Here is a 21,701-nt window from a genome sequence, read left to right on the forward strand (position 1 = left end):
GGTGGGGTCCTGCAGCACGTGGGGGTTTTAGTTTGGGGGGGGATGAGGCAACATCAGCAAAGCTCCGCTTCCCAACCCCACCCCTGGGCCAGGCCAAGGTCCCCCCCAGGGCTCTGTGGCAGCCCCAGCCCCCCCCCAGGCGCTCAGACCACTCCAACCAGGCTCCAGCAGATCCCAGAGGCAAAGCAAAGGAGCCCCCCAGAGCCAAGCACAGCCCTCACACACACAGAGGGCACAGGCAGCACCTCTCTGGAATTGCCCTTTGGAATTCATCCTCCTGGCTCGTGCTCGTACCAAGAACTTCTCCTCACTGGGCTGCAAGGCTGGGCGGGGCAGGAGGGGCTGCAGGAGGCGAAGCAGAGCCTTGGGGCCGTGGCGGCAGCAGGAAGCAGCTCCCGCGGGGCGCTCCGGTGCCTGGGATTCGGGAGTGAGGGGTCGGATCCTTGTGTCATCTCAAAATCACGTTGTGCGTTTCCTCGAGCTCAGTGTCCCTGCTTTTCCTGCCTAGGATTCCTGAGGAACCACTTCCATCAGTTTCTGGCACAGGACTGTGGCGGAGACTGCGGAGAAAGCAAAGGAAAGGTCACGGATTACCAACAGAAATCTGGGTCCATGAGGGAAGGGCTGAGCCCACTGCCTCCCCACCCTGAGTCCAAGTACAATTTAAGGCTTGTAATATTCCATGGATACTCCCTACTCCATTCCCAAAATGTAAACCTCACACCAGCAGCCCTGCTCCTGCAGCGAGGACTCCGCACTGCCCCACCACTCCTGGGCACAGCTTCTCCCTGCCTGCTGATACGGGACCTAATTCTGGATGCTCTGAGTGTGAGCAGCCAAAACTGAGTCAGGAATGGGCATGGAAAATCCAAGGTGAAGCTTTTGCTTCTGATTCTGAAAGCCATGTGAGCCCACAGCCTCTTCTGAAGGACAAACCCACCCAAAGCCCCCTGGCCTGCACACAGGGCAGAGGCCACTGCCTGGCCCAGGGCAGGTGGGAACCAAGGGACATTCCAGGTGCAGACTTCCCAGGAAAAGATGCTCAACTGAAGTCATTTTATTATCCCACCCATCCAAACCCTCCTCTGCTCCCTGCTGCTCCACTCTGGTTGGAGATCACAAAATATTCCTGCCTGGCCAAACTAATTCTAAGCACAACCAAGTGAGGCTCAGATCAGTGGGAGGTGATCAAATTATCTGCAGTGGATTAATAAGTCACATTTAAAGTTCCTGTGCTTCTCAGTGGACGTTTGCAGGATTATCATTGTCTGTTCCCAGAATATTTTCAATATTCTCCTTACAATCCTTTGGTGGAAGAAAACAATGAATATGGTAATTTACCACCCAGGCATCGCAAAAATGGCTTTTCCAGGAACTGAGCCTAAACTCAGGATAAAAAAGTGAGTGTGGGGGAGAGGGAGAGGGAGACAGGGGGAAAAGAAGAACAACGAGTGCTGAGTGCTGCTGAAAGCCTTTTTCTTCCTCATAAAACACCCAGCTAAGGCTGGGCACTTCTCCTTGTCTGCTTTTCTAGGTCAGCCCCTTGCAGGAGAGCGGGGAGGAGCCGCTGGGTTCAGTTACTTGGACAGCAGGGATTGACTTTGTGGGCTCGGTGGTTGAGGCAGAGGTTCCGTGTGCCAAGCACGGCCTCTCCATCCCTCCAAACACACCCTGGCCTTGTGGCAGCTGGTGGGAAACCTTGGAGCAGATCCCTGAAAAATAAACCTGAGAGAACACATCGAGGGACCTTCCCTTCCCTCTGCTCCACGGCCACAGGGGGATGCCAGGGCAAGCTTTGCCTGGATCCCAAATATTAGCACTGGCTAAGCCGTGGATCGGGACTAATTGTGGATTTTCAGCAGTCAAATGGAGGCCAGCTGTCCTCAATCCTTCCTCCACCACTGGGAAGGGATTCTCTGCTGAGCAAAGGCTTGGCCCTGGACTTTTCCAGGAGCAGGGAATTATGCTCTGCTCCTAACAATCTGTTTGCCAAGATTAAAAACCCCAAAAAACATGGTATTGGTACCAAACTTTGCCATAATTGCAAATCAGGATGCATTTTGGGTGCTTGGTACACATGGCATTCATCAGGATAAACTTGTTACGGTGAAAGAAAAATGGATCAGAGCCAGGAGTTTGGAAGCTCCTCCACTTCCACAGGGAGGAGAGCCAGCACTGCCAGCTGCAGCACAGCACTGGGAAACTTCTTGGGAGCCAAAGCTGCTCCTCACTGCAGATACTCACAGATGCCTTGGAGAACCCACTTGGGCTTGTTTTGCCACCAGACCCCGAAGAAGTAAATGGGGATCCCACTGAGGATGATGGCAAAGCCGATCCCACATTCCTTGGGCGTCATCCAGAAGGAAACGGCGATGAGGAACAGGCAGGCCAGGATGAAGAAGATGGGCAGGCAGATGTTCACCTGAGCAGGGAGCAAGGGACAAGTCAGGAGATGTGTCAGGGGAGCAGGGGAGGCTCTCCAGGAGTTTATCCAGCCTGGGGAGGGATGGAATGATTGTTCCACCATGGCCAAGAGCCTTTCTCAGCACCGTTTTGGACCGCAGCTCCCTAATCCCGTAATTCCTTATCCAAGTCATCTGCACCAACAGCACCAAACCCCACAGAGGCACAGCACAAGTTTCCCAGGGGACTCCAAGCAGGGCACCCACGAGAGCAGCCCAGCTTTGAGAAGAAAACCCCAAAACCTAAGGGAACCCCCACCAAAGATTCCCTTTGGGAAGGCGCCAGTCCTGGCCCGTGGATTTGCTTCCCTGTGGGTGCTGCTGCCTGGCACGGACCCGAGTGTGCTGTGGGATGAGGGAAAAGCAGCCTCTGGGGGAGAAGCATGGGGGGCTGACAGGATCTTGGCCTCCTCCCAGATGGGACACGGGGCTGCCAAGCTGGCCAAGGACGCCAGGGACAGAGCTTGGCACGGGGCCAGCTGCTTTAGCAGGAAACTATTTTAGGGGAATTCCATGGGGGTACAGAGTGTTACACTGAGAGCCACAGCCTGGGATCGGGCCTGGGGAGTGTGTTACTCATGGAAAACGATGCCACCACAGCACCCTGGCCCTGTCACCCAGAGCTCCCTCACTGTGCTGTCCCCAAGGCAGCTCTTTGTGCTCCTGCAGAGGTTCAGCAGCAGGAACACCTCCTTTAGTGGCACACAGCAATTCCCTGCAATCCCAGCCCCTTTTCCATGCAGGACCAGCAGCTGGGCCTCCCCTGGTGCTGGGAGGGGATCTGGGAAGGACCCACCCACCCTGGCAGTGCCCACCCCACTCTCACCTTGATGGGCCTCTCCAGCTCTGGCTTCTTGTACCGCAGCCACATCATCCCGATGATGGCCAGGGCCACGCACAGCCAGTTGAAGAAGCTGAAGAAGTTGATGACTGAGAAGATGTTGTTGGAGAAGGCATAGAGCAGGGTCATGACACACTGAATCCAGGGAAAAGGCCATTAGGAAAGGAAGCAGGCAAAACCACCTATGTTACAGCACTAAACAGGGGGATTTAGAGAAAATAGCTGCCAGGAGAGGGATCCCATTGACTATTTTTTAGTTATTTAACTCATTTTTAATTGGTGCCTGGAACCATTTCATAGGATCATGGAATGGTTTGGGTTGGAAGGACCCCTCAAAGCTTAAGGGACCTCTAGTTCCAACCCCCTGCCACAGGCAGGGACACCTTCCACTATCCCAGGCTGCTCCAAGCCCCGTCCAACCTGGCCTTGGACACTTCCAGGGATGGGGAGAATTCAAGACGGAAGTGGACAATGAGGACATGAAGAGGAGGGTCCATCTCCTGTAGGCACATGCAGGAATGGCTGTGGCTCCATTCCAATGGGATCCCAGCCCTGATCCATCCCCCCCAGCCCGGCCCCAGGGCCTCACCGTGAACACGAGGGACGGGACAGGGGTGAGGAGCCGGGGATGGATCATGGACAGGATGGAAGGCAGGTGCCCCTCTCGGGATCCCACGAAGAACAGCCTGGGAGGGGACACAGAGAGGGAACACAGAGCAGTCACACCCCTGCAGGGCTCTGTGCTCAAGAGTGGGGCCAGCCTGAGCTCAGCCCTGGCAGCCTCGAGGCAGGACTGGAACACCAGGACTGGAACTCTGGCCCCTGACTCACAGGGGAGGCTGGAGATGGCCAAGGAATGCAGGAAGGATGGATTTACATCCTGCTCTCCAGGGACAGCAATTCAGTGACTCCCCAGACACAAGGATGTGTCAGAACCGGAACCATCTCAGTCCTGCCCCTGCCCAGCCTTTCTCCCCTTCCCGAGGGATTCTCATCCCATCCCTGAAGTCTCCCAACTTTCTGCTTTTCATTAAAGCCACTTTCTCATCAGCCCTGAACGCTGTGTCTGGTTCTGGTTTACTGACCTCACTAGAACTTTGCCTGAGGAACAGCAGATTAAGAGCACTGAAAGGTTGCCTTTAATCTGGTTTTAAAGCCTGACTTTGTCTTCTTGCATTCCCCACATGGCCTCCAGGCCCTCCAGACTTTGTGTCTGCCCACAGCCACTCTCTGGAGGAGAACTCCAAAGGAAGAGGAACTAAGCACAGCTTGTAAACAAAACCCACAGGATTGAGCAAGGAACCTACCGGGAAGAAGTGAAGAGAGATCCATTGACAGACCCAAAGCACGAGAGGCCAACAAAGACAGGGATGATCCAGGACATGACACCGAGGTGGTAGTTCCCAAAATCCTAAATGGGGGACAACGAGACACATTTCACACCCACAATGTCCCAAAAAACTCAGAGCTACCTACAAAGAATATCTGGAGAAATCTCAACAAAAGAGATTTCAAATAGCTCAGTGCTGAAGCTGTGATGGAATTTCCCATATTCCCATGTGCTGCTCCTCTTTCCTGAAAAAGCAGATTGTGGAATTGAATTGCTAAAACCCATCAGCAGCCAGCCCTTCCTTCGGGGCCAGGACACAACATTTGTCCAACAGCTATCAGAAAGTTCAAGACCAAACGGAAACCGTGAGGAAACTCAGACAGCAGCTGCTGCCAAGTGCTGAGTCAGGAGCTGGGACACAGCCCTGGGGACATGCAGGGACCTGGCCCTGCAGCTTTTTGTCGCAGGCTGAGCCTGTGCTGCTCCACTGCGGCGTTGCACCAACAAGATGGGATTGATTTCCAGCCTCTGCTGCTCCAGGCCAGGACGGACAGGGCTTGGAGAAACATGGGATAGTGGAAGGTGTCCCTGCCCACAGCAGGGGATGGAATGGGATGGACTTTCAGGTCGCTTCCCACCCAAACCATTCCAGGATTCCCTGCAGCACAGACTGAGGCTGGAGCAGGGCCTCGGTCCCAACCCAAAGGATGGAGCAGTGTCACCTGAGGGGCTCAGCTCATCCTGGGCTGGCAGATTCCCCCCGAAGCCCTGAACAATCCTGGTCAGGCTCAGTCTGCAAGGTCTGTTCCCTTCTGAAGCTATCAGGGTTCCTGACCACACTGGCATTTTAATTAATAGAAGTATTATTTTTCTCTCTTAATTAAAACAAGGGAGACACAGAGAGAGAACAATCCAGTTCAGTGTTGACTGAGTGACCTTTCCCCATAAATATCGAGCTCTGGTAAGTGATGGGCAGTCACTGGGAAGTCACAAGGCCTGCAGCAACCTTCCCTAGCTCAGAATGAAGAGCAGCACCGAGTGCCACCCTCCCTGCTGCCCGGGATAATCCCCTCGGGATCATGCTGTTCTTCCCTGCTCCCGTCACGGCTGCTCTTTATCTCCAGCTCAGCATCAGAGTTTCTGTAACAGCCCTGACCAGTCTGGAACAAAGCAGGAGATGTGTGCAGTGATTCCAAGGCTGATTTCACCTGCCCTGGGATGAGTCAGGCTGGAGCAGCGAGGATCTTACCACAGCCACGGCCTCGGACATCAGCATCTGCTCCGTGCTCAGCGTGGTGAAGTAAGCCAAGTTGGTCAGCACATACACCAGAGTGACGACAGGCAGGGAGATGATGATAGCCAGAGGCAGGTTTCTAGGAAAAAAACATCCATTGTCCTGGAGCAGCTGGGAGCAGGGAGCTGCTGATCCCAGGGATCGCCACCCCCTGCGCTCGCTCGCTTTGTTCAAGCTGCTCTGTTCTCCGGCTTTTCCGTGTGGCCGGTGGCCCAGGCACACGCTGCTCCCGTGGGAGAGGGGATATCCACACAGGAACAGGCTACCCAAGGCCTGGTGGAGTCCCCATCCCTCAGACAACACGAGGATGTGGCACCTGAGGACATGGTTCACAGTGCCCATGCTGGTGGGGCTGGTTCATGGTCTCAAGGTCTTTTCCAACCTTAACGACTCCATGATTCCCTGAACAGCCTGGAGGCTGCAGCTGGAGAGGGAAGGATTAGGGCAGAAGGGACTTTTTTCATGGAGAGGTTCCATGCAGGAGCACGAATTCAGGATCCCTGCAGAGGCGATTAATTAAAATACCCAGTGGCACCAGCACAGGGATTCTCTCTGGGCAAAGGAGCTCCCTTGTGCTGGGGGGATTCCTGTGGGAGATGGGAACCTCAGGGGTGCAGGGGGCAGTTTTAGGCTCTAACTCTGTGCAGCTGGCTGGGCTGAGGAACTCAAAGAAAAGGGGTTCAGGCACAGCTGAGTGGGTCTGTGACCAGCCTGTGTTGGTACAAATTTGCCTTTCCCAACAGTTTAACTTCATTTGAGAATGGAACGTGAAAAAGGAAACCCTGCTTGGTGCCACTCTAATTGGTCCAGCAGAGCTCCAAGCTGCAGGAGTGGAGTCAAATACCACAACTGCATCCAGCAGACATGAAAATAATTGCAAAATGCAGCCCCTTTTTGATGTTTCTCTGGGAAGAGGCAGATCCAACCCTGTGCTTCCCAGCAGGCACAAAGCACCCCCAGGGTCAGCCAGGACCGGCTCTTGCACAAGTGGCCCCAAGCCTCAGCTCTCAGCAGCTCCCAGGCACCTTCCCAGGAGCCGAAGGGACTTCTCAGCACCATCCTGCTCTGCTGAGGGCCCCAAATAACCCCGAGAGGCACGAGCAGAGCAGGAAGCAGCTCTCACTCAACAGGATGGGAAGAGCACGGGACAAATACACGGAGAGCAGCACAAACACATGGAGAGCAGCACAAATGCTCGGTGGGAGTTTAACCAAGGCAGCAATAAAGCCCTGAGTGCTCTTTCCTGGCCCATAACTCACAGAGGTGTCAGGCCAAGGAAGCAGAGATTTCTCCCAGCGCTGATAACACGGCATGGGAGAGCAGAGAAAACAACAGCTCTGCTCCTACAGGCATTAATGTTCCCTTTCCCTGATTCCAGGGAGGTGGAAGGTCATTAATCCATCTTGTTTTCTCTTTTTCCAGATAAAGACCTTGGCTTCCTCCTCTGTTAAACACACAAGGAAGGGGCTTCCCCAAAACAACAGCTTTTCCCCCAGGGAAGTCATCCCTGCACTCACACCTACCTGTAGGGATTTATCATCTCTTCTGTCACAAAATTCAAGTAATTCCTGCAATTTCAAAGGGACAGGGGTTAATTCTGGTTAGTCCATGGCTGAAATAAGTGCCATTCAGTTAAATTCATCTGCACAGGGATTCCAGGAGGGGCACAGGGACTGATCCTGTGGGGAAAATTAGGATGACTGACATCCTAAAAGGCCAGGCTGGACAGGGCTTGGAGCAACCTGGGATAGTGGGAGGTGTCCTTGCCCATTGGACTGGATGATCCTGAAGGTTCCTTCCAACCCAAAACATTCCATGATTGCATGATCAGGAGCTCCAGTTTGGAACTGGAGTTGGAACTGAGTTCAGTGTGGAAGGAAGAGAGAGGGCTGTGCCTTACCATCCTCCGTAGGCAAAGAGGCCGCTGTACAGAGCCAGCACGATGTTCCCAACGCCCACCTTGGTGCCCTCGAAGGATTTTTCAGGGGTCAGGTTTTCCACATCACCTGCAGGACACAAACCCCGCTCAGTGCCACGGGCTCTGAACCCCAAAGGCATCCAGAGAAACCTGGAGGCAAGAGCTGCTTTAGGATTAATTATCTTAATTATCACCCTGCTGCTCTTCGGGTTATGCTGAGCACGGGCACGTTTTCCCTCCAGTTTTTCAGGGATCAGTCCAGCTGGGTTCATCCCCAAATGATGACCCCCAAAAACACATCTCAAGCAAGGACTGACTCCTCCAAACTTTCTCACACTGCAACGTGCTGTCACCAAGGTGATGTCCCAGAGACATCCTGGGGACCTTCCTGCTGGAAGATGCTTTGCAAACAGAGATTGTCACATTGTCCTCTCAACTCGAGGCTGCTGGCCTTCGATAAAGCCCCAGGATTTCCTGCACTTCCACCAGCCACCCAAACCCCCAGAAACCCAGGATTTCCTCCAGTTCCACCAGCCACCTGATAAAGCAGAGGCCCGTGGCAATCCCTTTGATTGAGGGAAGTCAGGTTCTGGGGGTTTGGATATCAGAAGTCACCTTCTTTAGGGCCTGATGATCAAAAGTTCCTGTTGTGGATCTGCTTTTGAAAGAAAACGCCCGAAATAGAAGATTTGATTGTCCCTCTTGTCCCAGCTCTCCCTGAGCAGCCCCAGGTTTATTTATTTTGCTTTTAAGCGCTCTGCAGTTGTTTTGTTCCCTGTCTTTGATGCAGGGGTCTGGCTGTGGGACAGGGATGGCAGAGCCACGCTCCCAGCCTGGAGCGCAGGGAATGTGGTGGGAAGCAGAGGGGCACCTCTGCACCCAGCGAGCCCTGGGGGAGCCCATGTGATTCCTCTTAGGGCACAGATCTCTCCTAATCACCCCAGCAGCTGCATCACAAGGCAGTCAGCAGGGGCTGGAGCTTAAACCTTCATCCCTCTTCACAGGGCACCCAGGAGGTGCTGCTGGAAAAGCACAGGGATGCTCCAGCAGCAGGAGTTTTCCCTCTGGATGGCCTTTCTTCTCGCCTCACTCTGGAAATTCTCCCTCCCCTGTGCCACTGCTGCAGAGGCTGGGTGACAAATGTGGATGCACCGGCCCTGGAACACCTCCCACTCATCTTCCCAGTGCTGGGAAAGAGGGATTTTTCCCAGCAGCACCATCGGCCTCCCGGAGTATCTGTCACTCATGGGGCTGCTCCAGACCTCTGCCAGTGCCATGGAGCTGCCCTGTGTGTGTGGGAGAGCCCCATCTCCTCTTTCCTCCTCCTTCCCTGACCCATCCTCATCCTTTCCTTGCAGGGGGATGCTGTGGCTGTGAGCAGCAGGCCCACGGCAGCAGCTCATCCACAGCCTGGGAATCCATCCAGAGTGGGAAACCCAAAGCTCCTCCTGCTCAGATCCCGATCCCAATCCCAACTGCTGCTCTCTGCTGGAGTCACCTCTTTCCCAGCAGCTCCTTGCACCAGGAAGGTCTTTCCTGCATCTCCCTTGGGATGTGCTGGATGTTTTTGATGCCCTGGAGCCCGTGATCCTCCTCAGCAAAATGCACCAATCCTTTGTAAAAACACACCCCAGTGCAACAGCAGAGCCAGGAAATGCAGAGACTGGTAACAGGCTGAGTTTAACTTCAATTTCTGCCTTGCAGGTTCTGCCCAGAATCCCAGTTTAGCCCAGGTGAATCAAAGGGCTGAGCAGGAGGGGCATGCAGGGGATCACATTCCGCTGCATCCCTCGGGCTCAGCTTTCCCCACCTCATTCTCTGCCCTTCCTGAATAATTACCAGCCTGGTTCTTTCCAGGCCTTTTGTTCTGGGAATAAGAGACACTTTTCGTTCACAGTGCCTGTAATTAGCTACTGGAACAGCACAGTATGGGATGGACTGGGAGAGCAGGAGGCTCTCCAGGCATTTCAAACACTCCTCGGGATGTCTCTTCTCAAAGGTTTCAGGCTCTCCATGCTCCCACCCCGATCCATGGATCATCACCTTCACCACCCAGGAGAATGCTCCCATGTGGGAGCAGCACAAGCACCGCTCCATTTTTTTGTCCACAGCTGGACACCAGCTCTCCCCAAATCCTCCTTCTGTCTGTCACAGGCAAAATCCTCTCAAGCCAAACATTCCTTTCCCTGAGGCAGCCAACACCTCACTGCCCTTCCCACCTCACCTTTAGAAAGTTGGATCTCCCCAAAACCTCCCAGTGAGTTGTTGAACTTCCCATTTCTGTGCCCCAGGGTAAAATGGATTTAGCAACATGTCAGAACACAACTGAATAACCAGGAATGTCCATATCTCACCACCATCATAATAAAAAAAGTCTTCCTTGTATCTCATCTAAACCTGCCCTCTTCCAGTTTAAAACCATTACCCCTCAAGCCATCAACAGGCCCTGCTAAAAATTCCCAGAATTATTTAGGTTTGATCCTAATTTGGATCTTTGATCCAACCCCACCTTGTCAACCAGACCAGGGTGTGCTGGACCATCTGCAAAACTTCCCAGACACTCCATCCTTCAAGCCTCGACAATTCCAGCCCCCAGGCTTTTAGATCTGCAGCCTTTAGATCTAACCAAGGGTTACAAATGTGCAGGTGAGGCTGCCAAGCACGGCCTCCGGGGCACCCCAAGCTCATCCTGAGCTCTGCCCGCCCTGGCTCCCACCCGCTCTCCCCAGGCCCTGCCCGTGCCCGGCACCCCGGAGAGCCTGAGCCTGGTTTGAACCGGCTGTTCCACCGCACTCTGCTCTACAATTAACCAAATTAAGGTAACGAGCTGTGACACAAAGCCCATTTGCTGCTCCTCCAGCTGCCAAGACTTCGGTAATTGTGCCGGGTCAGCCGGGGCCCTGCTGCGGGAGGGACCCGTGTGAGGCGCTGCGTGTTCAGGCCCTTCCTTCAAAAATGTTCATTTGCTCCCCAGTCATGCCTGGTCTGGTTTTAATAGCACAGCAATCTTCTCCTGCACAAAGCATGGCAGGGTAATTAAATATTTTCAACTTGCCCCAACAGCGAGGAGAGGGAACACAGCCATGGAGAGATGGGGCCCTCAGCACAGGGTGTCTGTACCCAGAACCCCAGAGGAGGAGATGCACTCGGCTGCTGAGCCATTTCCTGGGAAAAGCAACGAGAATTCAGGGGGCTGAGTCCGGAGAAGAAGAGAGAGACAGGGGCCAGGGTTGGGAGAGCATCCCTGGGGACTCGGAGCTCCTGGAAAGCACAGCTGGGCACCCACAGGAGCTGCTGGGTTCTTCCTTTCTGGCTGCTCCTCTCCGGGACCAGGCCAGCTTGGGGCAGCCCCTGAGCAGCAGCCCCTGAGCAGCAGAGGAGTTTCTGGGCTGTAACCCTGGAGCAGGGAGGGAATCCAAGGAGCAGCCGCAGCTCCCGGCTGTGTCCCTTCCCCTGTTCCACGGAAAAGATCCTCTGCTCCCAGGGGTGGAGAGCTCTGCCAGAGACATTTGTGACATTTTTCTCCTCAGGGTGACCCCAAGGCTCCTGGGCTCACCCCTCATGACTCCAACTTCACAACTGCGTTTCCAGGGCTCCCCCAGGACACTACTCAGGCCACACAACGTGCTGTCACCTTTCCCACCTCCTCTGCATCCTGCTGAGCCACCAAAAAACCTCCCAAACAAACACCTCCTGATTTTCACACCCTCTGTGCTGGCAGAACATCTGCTTAGGGGAAATAAGGCAGCAGAGTCAGAGGCAGCATTGGGAGCTCTGGAGTGAGGCCTCTCCAGGAGCCACTCCAGTCACTGCAGAACCCCTGGATGGACAAAAAGGGTCCTTTTGATCCTTGGAATGAAGTGGAAAAGGCAATTCTAAAATGCCCCCTTGTCTATCCCCATCCAGGCAGAGGAACAGCAAGGTGTAGGCCCTGAACAAAGCACCCAGGGGTTTTCCAACCACTTCCATAAGTTTGTTTTTCCTTTTCAAGTCTGCACAAGAGGTTCAGTCCACATTCATAAAAACCTGTGATGGATCTGAATGAGCCACCGGAGGGGCTAATGGAGGCACCAAGCTGGATGTGCAGGAATATTTGGGGAGGGCAGATGCTCCTGCCTGTCCCTCCAGCACCACAGGCACACTAATCCCAACCCAGCAGCCAAAGGCAGTGGGAAAGGATGGATTTAAAGTGCCAGGAGAAGTCCATGTCTACACAGAGGCATGGAGATAACAACTGCCTGGATCCACCTCTGGCACAATGAGTGCTCCTGCTGCCACCAGAGACTGGAAGGACATACAGAGGCAAAGGGACAAATACCAAAGCATTAACTGCTCTCCCTTAAATCCGTCTGCATTGCTGGATAGCTGCACCCAGAAAAATGAGCAGCCAACAGAGCCTCCTGGGTCAGCTGCCTTAAAACCCACCCTGGGCAAGCAGAGTCCTCTCTGCTCTCTCACCCTGATCCAGCTCAGCACCTGGAATTTCACCCAGGATCCCCAAAATGAACACACTACAACACACAACTCCTTGGCTTAAACAGCTTTGGGAACATCCAGGCACATCCCCACCCTGAGGAGTTAAGGCAGCGCTGAGCCTCCATCCCCAGTGTCCAGCAAATATCCTTAACACTGGTATTAAACAAACAACAGCTCCCACCATCCTTAAAGGCCAAGCCTCCAGGTCAGAGTTATCAAAACAGGCAGTACAGGTCACTGCCCCACAGCTTCTGTATTTTTGGGCTGGTGTTCTTTCAGTTTGGTTCTTTGCTTGGTTTGGGGTTTTTTTGTTGCTGTTTTATTTCTTTTTGGACAGCAGCTCCACACTTGTCCAAAGCAAAAGCCCAAACAGGCTCAAATCTGCCCTTGAACCTGCAATTGCCAAAACTTTTCTGGGCAGAGAGGGAGAGGAAACAACTGTGTGAGCAGAACTGAGCTCTGCTCCAGCAGAGCTCCTCCATCCCCTCGGGCTGGAGAACTCCAGGATTAGGGAGTGAGGCCCATAAAACACAACTGTGTGGGATCAGCCCGGCAGCGTTTGACACCTGACGAATCTGCAGCACGAGGCTGCTGTGAGTTGGAGGGGCAGGGTGTGGCAGCTGTCCCAGCTGCCCTGGCCCTTCCCTGTCCCTGCTGCCACGCTCCGGGAACGGGAGGATGAGGAAGGAGCCTCCCTGCGAAGCTCCCCGCTGGAGAAGCACTCCCGGCGGTGGCATTTGGGATGGCAGGGGGCCGGGCAGCAGCAGCGGCGGCTGCAGGGAGTGCTGTCCCTGCACGCCCTTGTGCCCCAGGGACACACCGGGAGGGATGCTCCCTATCCCTGGACTGGGCTCCAGCTGCCAGGGAGGATGCAGGGCGGGAGTCAGGATGGGCTGGGTGGGGAACACCCCCCTGCTCTGGGCTCCGGACTCCTCTCACAGCTCCAGCCCCGTGTCCCAGGCTGTGGCCAGGCCCTTGGCTGACCACGGAATCTTGGAATGGTTTGGGTGGGAAGGGACCTCAAATTTCATCCCATCCCACCCTCTGCCATAGGCAGGGACACCTTCCACCATCCCAGGGTACTCCAAGCCCCATCCAACCTGGCCTTGGACACTTCCAGGGATCCAGGGGCAGCCACAGCTTCCCTGGACACCCCTGTCCAGGGTCTGTCCCAGGGCACAATCCCAGCCAGCTCTGCCACCCCCACCCCAACACTGTAAAAAGCTGTTTAAAGGTGATGTTGTGGCTGGAAATCCTGAACTCTGCTGGGAGGGTTCTGGAAGTACCAGAAGGAAGATTCAGACCTTCAGAGTGCAGAGTTTGGCTCTTAAAATGCCATTTTTAGAACTCCAGGTGCAAGACAACGTCTGGCACTGTGGGGTTGAGACATCTGGGTGCTGCTTTCATTTATCAGATCCCTTTTGCTAGAAAGTGCCCCTTTGGCCTCTGGCTTTCTCCCTGGTGGTTATTTTGGTAGTTTCCTGTCCATATATTTTTCCCCTGCCTTTTTTTTTTTTCTTTGGTGACGAATCCCATTTTTGAGAAAGAAGGAGGGAAAATCGACTCCGTCTTCCTTTCCTCCCAGGCTTGGAGCAGCCTGGGATAGTGGAAGGTGTCCTTCCCCATGGCAGGAGTGGCACTGGATGGGTTTTAAGTCCCTTCCCACCCAAACAATTTCATGATTCTCAGAAAAAAAAAAAAAAAAGCCCAAATTAAACCCAAACCTCCTGCCCCGTCTAAGCTCTGCTCTGGAGTTAAACCTGCCTGCTCTGTCCTTAACTGACCTCACGCTGCTCTGGCAGATGCAGCTCTGCATCCCTGACAGCCCAAAGGAGTCAGGGAGAAAAATGCTGCTGCCACCAAACAGCTGCTGGAGGCACCACACACCAGGAATTTCACATCAGGAATCAGCCAGGGAAAGGGACAATAAATTCAGCAAAAGCAATTCAATAAAATCAGTGTTAAATTCTATTTCTCTAAATCCCAAAGGCCCAATTCCAGGTTTTCAAGCAGAGCTGCTGGTGAGGGATCACAGCAAGGGCTGGAGCTGCACCTCCCTGCTCCAGCTGCACAAGGACAGAAACACTCCAGAAACCCCAAGGCATCATTCACAGGGAAAAAAAATACATGTAAAACATCTGTGATGTTTTTTTCTAATTCTTTGACATCAAAACCTTTCCTCAACTTCCTCACTTGTAAAAAGCATGAGGCTGTCCTTAATACCCGAATTTTTTGACCATCCCACACCTCAGTCAGTTTTTAAGGGGCAGGTATGGAGAGGACATACCCACAGACCTCTGTATCACATCCAGGGCAGAAATACCCCTCAGACCTGCTGTCCAACCCTTCTCCATGATCCAGTCCCAGATATCCCAGGAATATGGCCAAAAAATACCCAGTTGGACAGAAAGCAAATTGAGAGAGCTGGTAAAGTAAGAAAATCAAAATAAACCTTGTTTTTATAATACTGGAGTAAAAAAACTCTGATCCTATGTTTTAAGTTATTTCTATTATGTAAGTTATTTCTAGAAGTATTTAAATAAGTTATTATTTATTTAATTGATTTATTTCTATTATTTCCAAGCTGTAATCTGGGGGCCACATAGAAGGTTTTACACACCAACACCCAAATCCAGGACTTTTCAAACCACTCATCTCCAGCCCCATAAAGGCTTTTAAAAGTTTCATTTTTGTATTAATAAAATAACTGCACCCCAAGCAGCTCAGTTCCACTGAGCCAACCTTCAAGCACTTAAAAAGGCTGAGTAGGAAAGCAGCTTCCAGCCTCCTCCTTTGGAAAGGGCATGGAAGGAGTGATGGGAAGCAGCTGCTGACAGGGAAATGCTCTTTCCAGTGGGGCAAAATTGCCACAGAGTCCTTTGGCCTTGAGAGATTCCTGCTCTTCTGCAAATCAGGAAAAGAGCCAAGGAAAGGATAAAAAGAAAAAAAGCCAAGAGCTGAAGGTGGGAGGTCAATGCAGAGGGATTTCTGTGAAATCACAAAAATTTCCCCATTTCAGCAAGAAATGTGGTGTTGCTTCTCTGGTCTGTTTATGGATACAGGGAACACAAACCAGCAGTGGGACAGGAACCAGTAAAACCAGTTCATTGTCCAGATCATCCTGGGAATATACAGCCCCATCCCCCCTGAAAGGGCAGCCCCAGACAAACCAGCACCCCAAAACCAGCTGCCAGCTTGGCTGGATTCACCCAGCTGTGGTGGGAAGAGTCCTCTTTGTCCAAAAACAACATTGGAATGGGCACAGCAGAACACAAGGGCATGGAAATGTGGTTCTGTGTGGGACAAAGCAGTGTTTTCCCATGGTCAATGAAAATGGAAGCTTTTGTGTTTTCCTTGAATTAAAAAAAAAAAAGAAGAAAAGAGACAATTTCTTGCTGTATCCCTGCTAAAAGCATGGAGTCACCTGGAATGACTGAAAGGAAAATGGAGCAAGGTGCAAACTGCAGGTGGGAGCTGAGGAAGGGCCAGGAAAGGAGCTTGCATGTTCTTAAGGACTTAGCAGAGAGCCTGGAACTTCCCTAAGGAGATTAATGAAATCCATGTTGGAGGCCAGGCAGAATCCCAGCTGTGGCACAGGGACTCAGACAAGCAGGAATGTTTCACTTGGGACAACAACCCAGGATCTGCTCTGGATCCCAAGGATCCCACTGTGGTTTGAGTGTTGGGTGCTCAGACAGGGAGAAAAGGTCTTTGCCTACAGGTGTTACTGTCCAGGAACTGTTTTCCATCTCCCTGCCAGGTGGTTCAGCAGGAAAATAAATCCCATGGAATTCCCTGCCCTGCAAGGTCTGCACAGCCACAAACACCTGAAACTGCAACAAACTTCAAGGGAAGTAAAACAACTCCTGGGACACGGGAGGGGAGGAGGGATTTTTATTGTACACAGGGCAGAAATCCCTTCTCAGTTACAGACAGGAGTCAAGGGAAACCTCGTGGATTTCCACCTGAAGAAGCAGGGCAGAAAGAGGCTCAGCCTCCCCCAAAAAGGCCAAAAGAACAGCACATTCTGAAGATGCAAATTAAGATTATATCTGCAAACAAAGCCCAGTTGTAAAGATCTTCATGGTAAAATGTTAACCAACTAAAAGAGATTTACAGTGATTTATCCTTCTCCTCCTGGGAGAGAATCAAAAGGTTCAGCAGAGCAGGCTGGGGAGCTGGGCAGAGGGAGGAAGTGTATTTTGTGATAAGCCTCGAACAATGTCCCTGTTGAGTGTCTGCACTGAGCTGGAAGAAAATAAAATCTCTGACAAAGCAAGAAATTCTGCAAAGACAGCACTGGCTCCCAGAGCTGGGACAGGAATTAGAGACCCACGAGCACACACAGACACACCCCCTGTGCAGGGACAGGATTCCCTGGAGATTTTATCCCCTTTTGAACCAAAAATAAGGACTGGACTGTTTCCCAAGAAATGTTTATTTCCACAAAACTTGCATGAAAAAACCACACTTGGTTTAACTGTGAGTTAATCAGGTTTGGAACAAACTCAAATGGGTTTGGAACAAACCATCTCCCTGCTTTGAGAGGATTTTATGTGCTCATGAAGCAAACCAGCAGAACCACCAGAAAATCTGCTTTATCTTCCCATTTTTATCTCCTTTTCCAGGTGCCAGCGCCAGCTGAGAGCTCCAATCTCTCTGCTCCTCGTGGGCTCTGCAGCCCTGCCTGACCCAGGTGTCCCTGGGTGACCCAGAGCTGGCCTGAGCCACTCCACACCTGGAACAGGATGAAGGGAAATGTGCAGGGGGAGTTTGTGGAAGGATTAGGATGACTGGAAGTGGTTTGCACATGCAGATAATTCTCTGTGAGCAAAGAGATTTCCCAGTGCAGCAGCACCAACATTTTCACTCCCTGCAATCCCAAAGGGAGAAGCCACAGTCTCTGTCCAAGTAGGAAAGACTTTAAGTGGTTTCAGTAGCATGAAATGAAGCCTGACAGTGACAGAAATACAAAATCCCACAAATAAAATGCAAAACCTCAGCCCTTGGCAAAGCTGGAAGCATCCCCCAAGCATCTGAGAGAACAGAGGAGGTTTGCAAAGCTCTGAAACACCTGGGGTTGGATTCCTGGGCTTTGTCCCTCATCCTGCTTTACCTGCACGGTCCCAAAAGGAGAAAAGGAACAGCACTCACCCTTTGCCAGCTGCACGAAGCCCAGGATGATGATGAGAGCCAGCGCCAGCAGCTTGGCCGCAGCAAAGGCGTCCTGCACACGGGTGGCAGCCTTGACACTGTAGCAGTTCACAGCTGTGAGCAGCACTGAGGGGACACACAGGGACAACGTCAGCACCCAGGGAGACACTCCAGATGCACCAAAAATCACAAGGAATCTTTAGATGGGATATTGGGAAGGAATTCCTCCCCGTGAAGGTGGGGAGGGCCTGGCACAGGGTGCCCAGAGAAGCTGTGGCTGCCCATGGAGCCCAGGTTGGATGGGACTTGGAGCATCCTGGGCTATGGAAGGTGTCCCTGCCCATGGCAGAGGATGGAATGAGATGATCTCCAAGGTCCCTTCCAACCCAAACCATTCTGTGATTCCTTTTTGCTAAAGCAACCAACCAGAGCCTCTTCCCAGAAGAGAAACTCATGGAAAGCTCTGCAGCCTCACACATCTCAGTTCCACCCTTTATTTTGGCAGTAAGTGGTGTGAACAGTGCCTGTGGCCCTCGGGACATGGAATGGCACTGCTGCATTGGAAAACACTTCTGAGGGCTTGGAAATATCAGCCCTGACTGCACCCCCAGCACCAATGGCCACAGCCCCTGTCCCATCGATCCCATTCAGTGCTGCTGGTGTGTGGAAACACTCCAGGGATGTCAGACCGAGCCTCCAGGACTGATCCATGGGGATTTTGTAACAACAGCACCCCAAAGGCTCTCGAGGCCACACCACATGACCCTGCTGAAGGGAAGGGAGCCAGCCCTGCCCTGACCCCGGGCTGGACACAAGCAACACCTGCAGGTCACTGGGGCAGGGGGGAAGGGAAGCTGGAGCTGCGGAAAGCCCCGGTGCCAGGGACAGCTGTGGGCCTGTGCCAGGGCTCCTGGGCATGGAGGAGAGGACTTCCCAGCACGGCATTGCCTCCCCAGCAGTATTTGTTTGCTGAGAAGCTCCCGCAGCCCACAAGCTACCCTTTGGTTAATGCAACTACTGGGGTTTATCTCCGACCTTTTTTTGCCATATCCCTCCCCCTTTCTCCTCTGTATCCCTCTCCTGCCAGCATGCCATTCCTGCCAGGCAGGGCACAGCTTGAACCAGGCCTTGTCTGAAGCCCCAGAGCTGCTCCTGGCTGAGCTTCACCTGCTGCAGAGCAAATAATGGCCAAGCTCTGCTGCCCTCACGAATCATTGACTATTTTGGTGCCTTGCTTCCCCCCCACACCCTCCTGCTTGTTATGGACACAGGCAAATGTCACACCGAGGGTGACTGCCCACGTGCTGGATGCCCCTTCTCCAGCCCGGTGACCCCCTGGCTGTGCCCTGGCCAGCCCCAGCCCTGAGCACTCACCGGCAGCTCAGGGAGGAGTAGATCCCAAATCTCCTCCCGGAGCTGGAGGCTTTTCCCCGCAGGATTCTTTCCCCACTGGCCTCTGCCCTCACACAAAGGGTCTTTCCCAGAGCCTGCAGCTCTTTTTCACAGGAGCCCAAGGCCTCGACCAGAACCAAACAGCTGCTCCCCAAAACATCCCAGTCCCACTCTCCTGAGGGTATGAGCTGGATGTGCACTCCCAGCTTAGAGCCCAGAGCATCTGATCCCAGAATCACAGAAGAGTTTGGGTTGGAAGGACCTTAAAGATCCAGTTCCACCCCTGCCATGGGAAGGGACACCTTCCACTATCCCAGGGTGCTCCAAGCCCCATCCAAGCAGGCCTTGGGCACTGCCAGGAATGGGGCAGCCTGTGCCAGTGTCCCAGGACCCGATGGCTTTCAGGATCACTGGCTCCTTCCCCCACCCTGCCATCTCCAGGATCCGCTGCCATTTCAACACAAGAGCATTTAAAGTGCGGAGAAGCGAGAGCTGGATGTGTCAGGAAGGAAAGCGCATGATCCAACCCAACCCACAAGAGTGACAGCCACAAGTAAACAAGGATTGGAGATGGATTTTGTATTGTGCCCTTGGAGCCCCTTTGGGAGTGTGGCTGAGACTGAAATGACCCTGAGCTGTTTTTGAGGAAGCAGAGCCGTGCTGGAGTCACAGGACAGCACGAGCTGGGCTCTGGCCAGCAGCGGGGGTGAGTGATTGTGGTGACAGATGTGCCACACCACTGTCCCCGTGCCAGGGCCCTGCGCTGCTCTGGGAGATAAGGGACAGGGACAGACACACCATGGCCAGGCCTGAGGGTTCTCAGCCCCTAGAGCAGCGCTGTGCTTGTGGGGTCACAGCTCTGTCACCACACAGGGACACTGGGACATGTCTGCCTCCAGGGACAGGGCAAGGGACATGGTCAGACAGCAGGGAGGAGGAAACACAGCTTAACCAAGTGACCTTACAGTGCTACAAGGGACAAGGAAACACAGGGAATGTCACCCAGCAGAACTCCCACCTCATCCCTGAAGGCACCTCCAGTGAATCCTCACGGTCAGGGAGCTTTGGGGCCAGGATTCCCTTTGACCAGCAATTATGCTAAAAATAAATCTGCCCTTGTTTACAGAGGGATATTTAAAGGATGTGCTCACACGTCTAAAACCACGCTGCTGCTGCTGCTGCTGCTGCTCCTGTGGTGAGGACAGCCCTGAGAGGTGTGACAGTGACATTCCCTGCCCCATTTAGGCATTCTGGGTCTGTGACAGTAACTGCTTCACCCCTACTTCAACACTGATTTTTAGGGGCTGTTTGCCATGTCCTGGTTCTGTACAGAGTCCCCTGGAGGGTGGTGGTGAAAATAAAAGGAAAAAATATCCTACACTGTCCAAGTATCCATGTTCAGCCCCAAAACCCCATCAGTGCCAGATAAACAGGCTTCCTAAAAATGAGAAAACACTTTGGGATCAGAGAGTAAACACGGCTGGAAGTTTCTGCCATGGTTGTGAGTCAGAGCCCTTGTATCACATTTCCCTCTGTTTTGCTTTTCCCACTTCAGAGTAATATTTGTCTTTCCTAAAGGAGCACGGTGGAGTTACTCCACTTCAATACTTCCAACATAGGAATGGCCAAAAATCCCCCAGTCTTGCCCATCAGGAAGAATCCTGCAGATGGCAAACAGGACGAGAGCCTTCTCCGTAAAACTCCAGGATAAATTCCAGTGGCTGCTGAGCTTCTCAGGAGGCTGGGATTTCTGAAAGCAGTGAGTTTGATTGCTTTGATCCCAGATGCTGCCCCACCACGCAGGGGCTGCGGGATCCTCCTGGCAGCGCTCCCTCACCTCGGCTGAACCACTCCAGGAAAAACACAGCAAAGCTGCACAGCTCCACCACAAATCAGGGCAGTGATACAGAGATCAGGCTGTGCTGCCCTAATTCCTGCAGTGTTTTCCTAAGGCTCCAGTCCTGTCAGACAGCAGCCAGGCAGAGCTTTGGAGTGACCCATCAGGAATCATTCTAGGAACAAGGATTTCAGCATGACCTGACGTGCCACGGCCGGGCTGAGCCAGCAGCCCCTCTCCAAAGCTTTACATAATTGGGATAATAAGTGTTAGAAAGCTGAAGGGATGGCAGATAGATGGGGGGGGACTTTTCATAGAATCCCAGACTGGTTTGGGTTGGAAGGAACATTAAAGCTCATCTTGTTCCAGTCCCATGGGCAGGGACACCTTCTACTCTCCCAGGGTGCTCCAAGTCCATTCCAGCCTGGCCTTGGGCACTTGCAAGGATCCAGGGGCAGCCACAGCTGCTCTGGGCACCCTGTGCCAGGGCCTGCCCACCCTCACAATAACAAATGTTTCCCTTACATCTCATCTAGCTTGACTTACTTATCACTTACCACTCTGGCAGGAGAGATCCTGGTTTTTGCTCTCCAGGTGCATCCCTTCATCCCTTCACCCCTCCAAGGACTGCTCCAGCCCAGCCTCATTCCAAGATTAACTCAAGCCACAAGGGAAGCCAGAGGCTTTCAGAGGGAAATCTGGCTTTCTAAAGACAACAGGCTTCAATATTTCCTCTGTCCTGCACTGGCTTCAGGCATCTCACTGAACCTGCTCCACTGGCACTCACCTGCACAGCCAGGGAATTCCCCATTCCTGACAGGAACAAGGACAAACATCAGTCCCAGGACTTTACCCCCCCCCCAATTCTCATTTTATGGCTGTGTCCCTTTGAAGTTGCCTCCCAAGTTCCTTCCCAGACACCATTCCCAGATGACAACAGGAAAAAATGCCTGCGAAGCAGCCAGAGAAACGGCTCAATCCCACCTAGAACACATCC

The 21,701-nt window shown here is 53.0% G+C and overlaps 1 protein-coding gene across 1 annotated transcript in view; it reads right to left on the bottom strand.

The window, feature by feature from the left end:
- Positions 1-203: 203 nt before the first annotated feature.
- The window catches only part of SLC7A5 (solute carrier family 7 member 5), a gene marked incomplete at its 5' end in the record, with an annotated part of 29,359 nt that continues 7,861 nt past the window's right edge, over positions 204-21,701 (bottom strand). Inside the window, 9 exons of the mRNA XM_082289822.1 lie at positions 204-560; positions 2,245-2,422; positions 3,289-3,438; positions 3,893-3,989; positions 4,611-4,714; positions 5,883-6,006; positions 7,451-7,495; positions 7,828-7,933; positions 17,476-17,601. Coding sequence (XP_082145948.1) covers positions 505-560; positions 2,245-2,422; positions 3,289-3,438; positions 3,893-3,989; positions 4,611-4,714; positions 5,883-6,006; positions 7,451-7,495; positions 7,828-7,933; positions 17,476-17,601 — 986 coding nt within the window. The 3' untranslated portion in view covers positions 204-504. The remainder of the gene's footprint in view (positions 561-2,244; positions 2,423-3,288; positions 3,439-3,892; positions 3,990-4,610; positions 4,715-5,882; positions 6,007-7,450; positions 7,496-7,827; positions 7,934-17,475; positions 17,602-21,701) is intronic.

This window comes from Coloeus monedula (assembly GCF_965178545.1).
Source record: "Coloeus monedula genome assembly, chromosome: 13".
NCBI classification, from domain to species: Eukaryota; Metazoa; Chordata; class Aves; order Passeriformes; family Corvidae; genus Coloeus; species Coloeus monedula.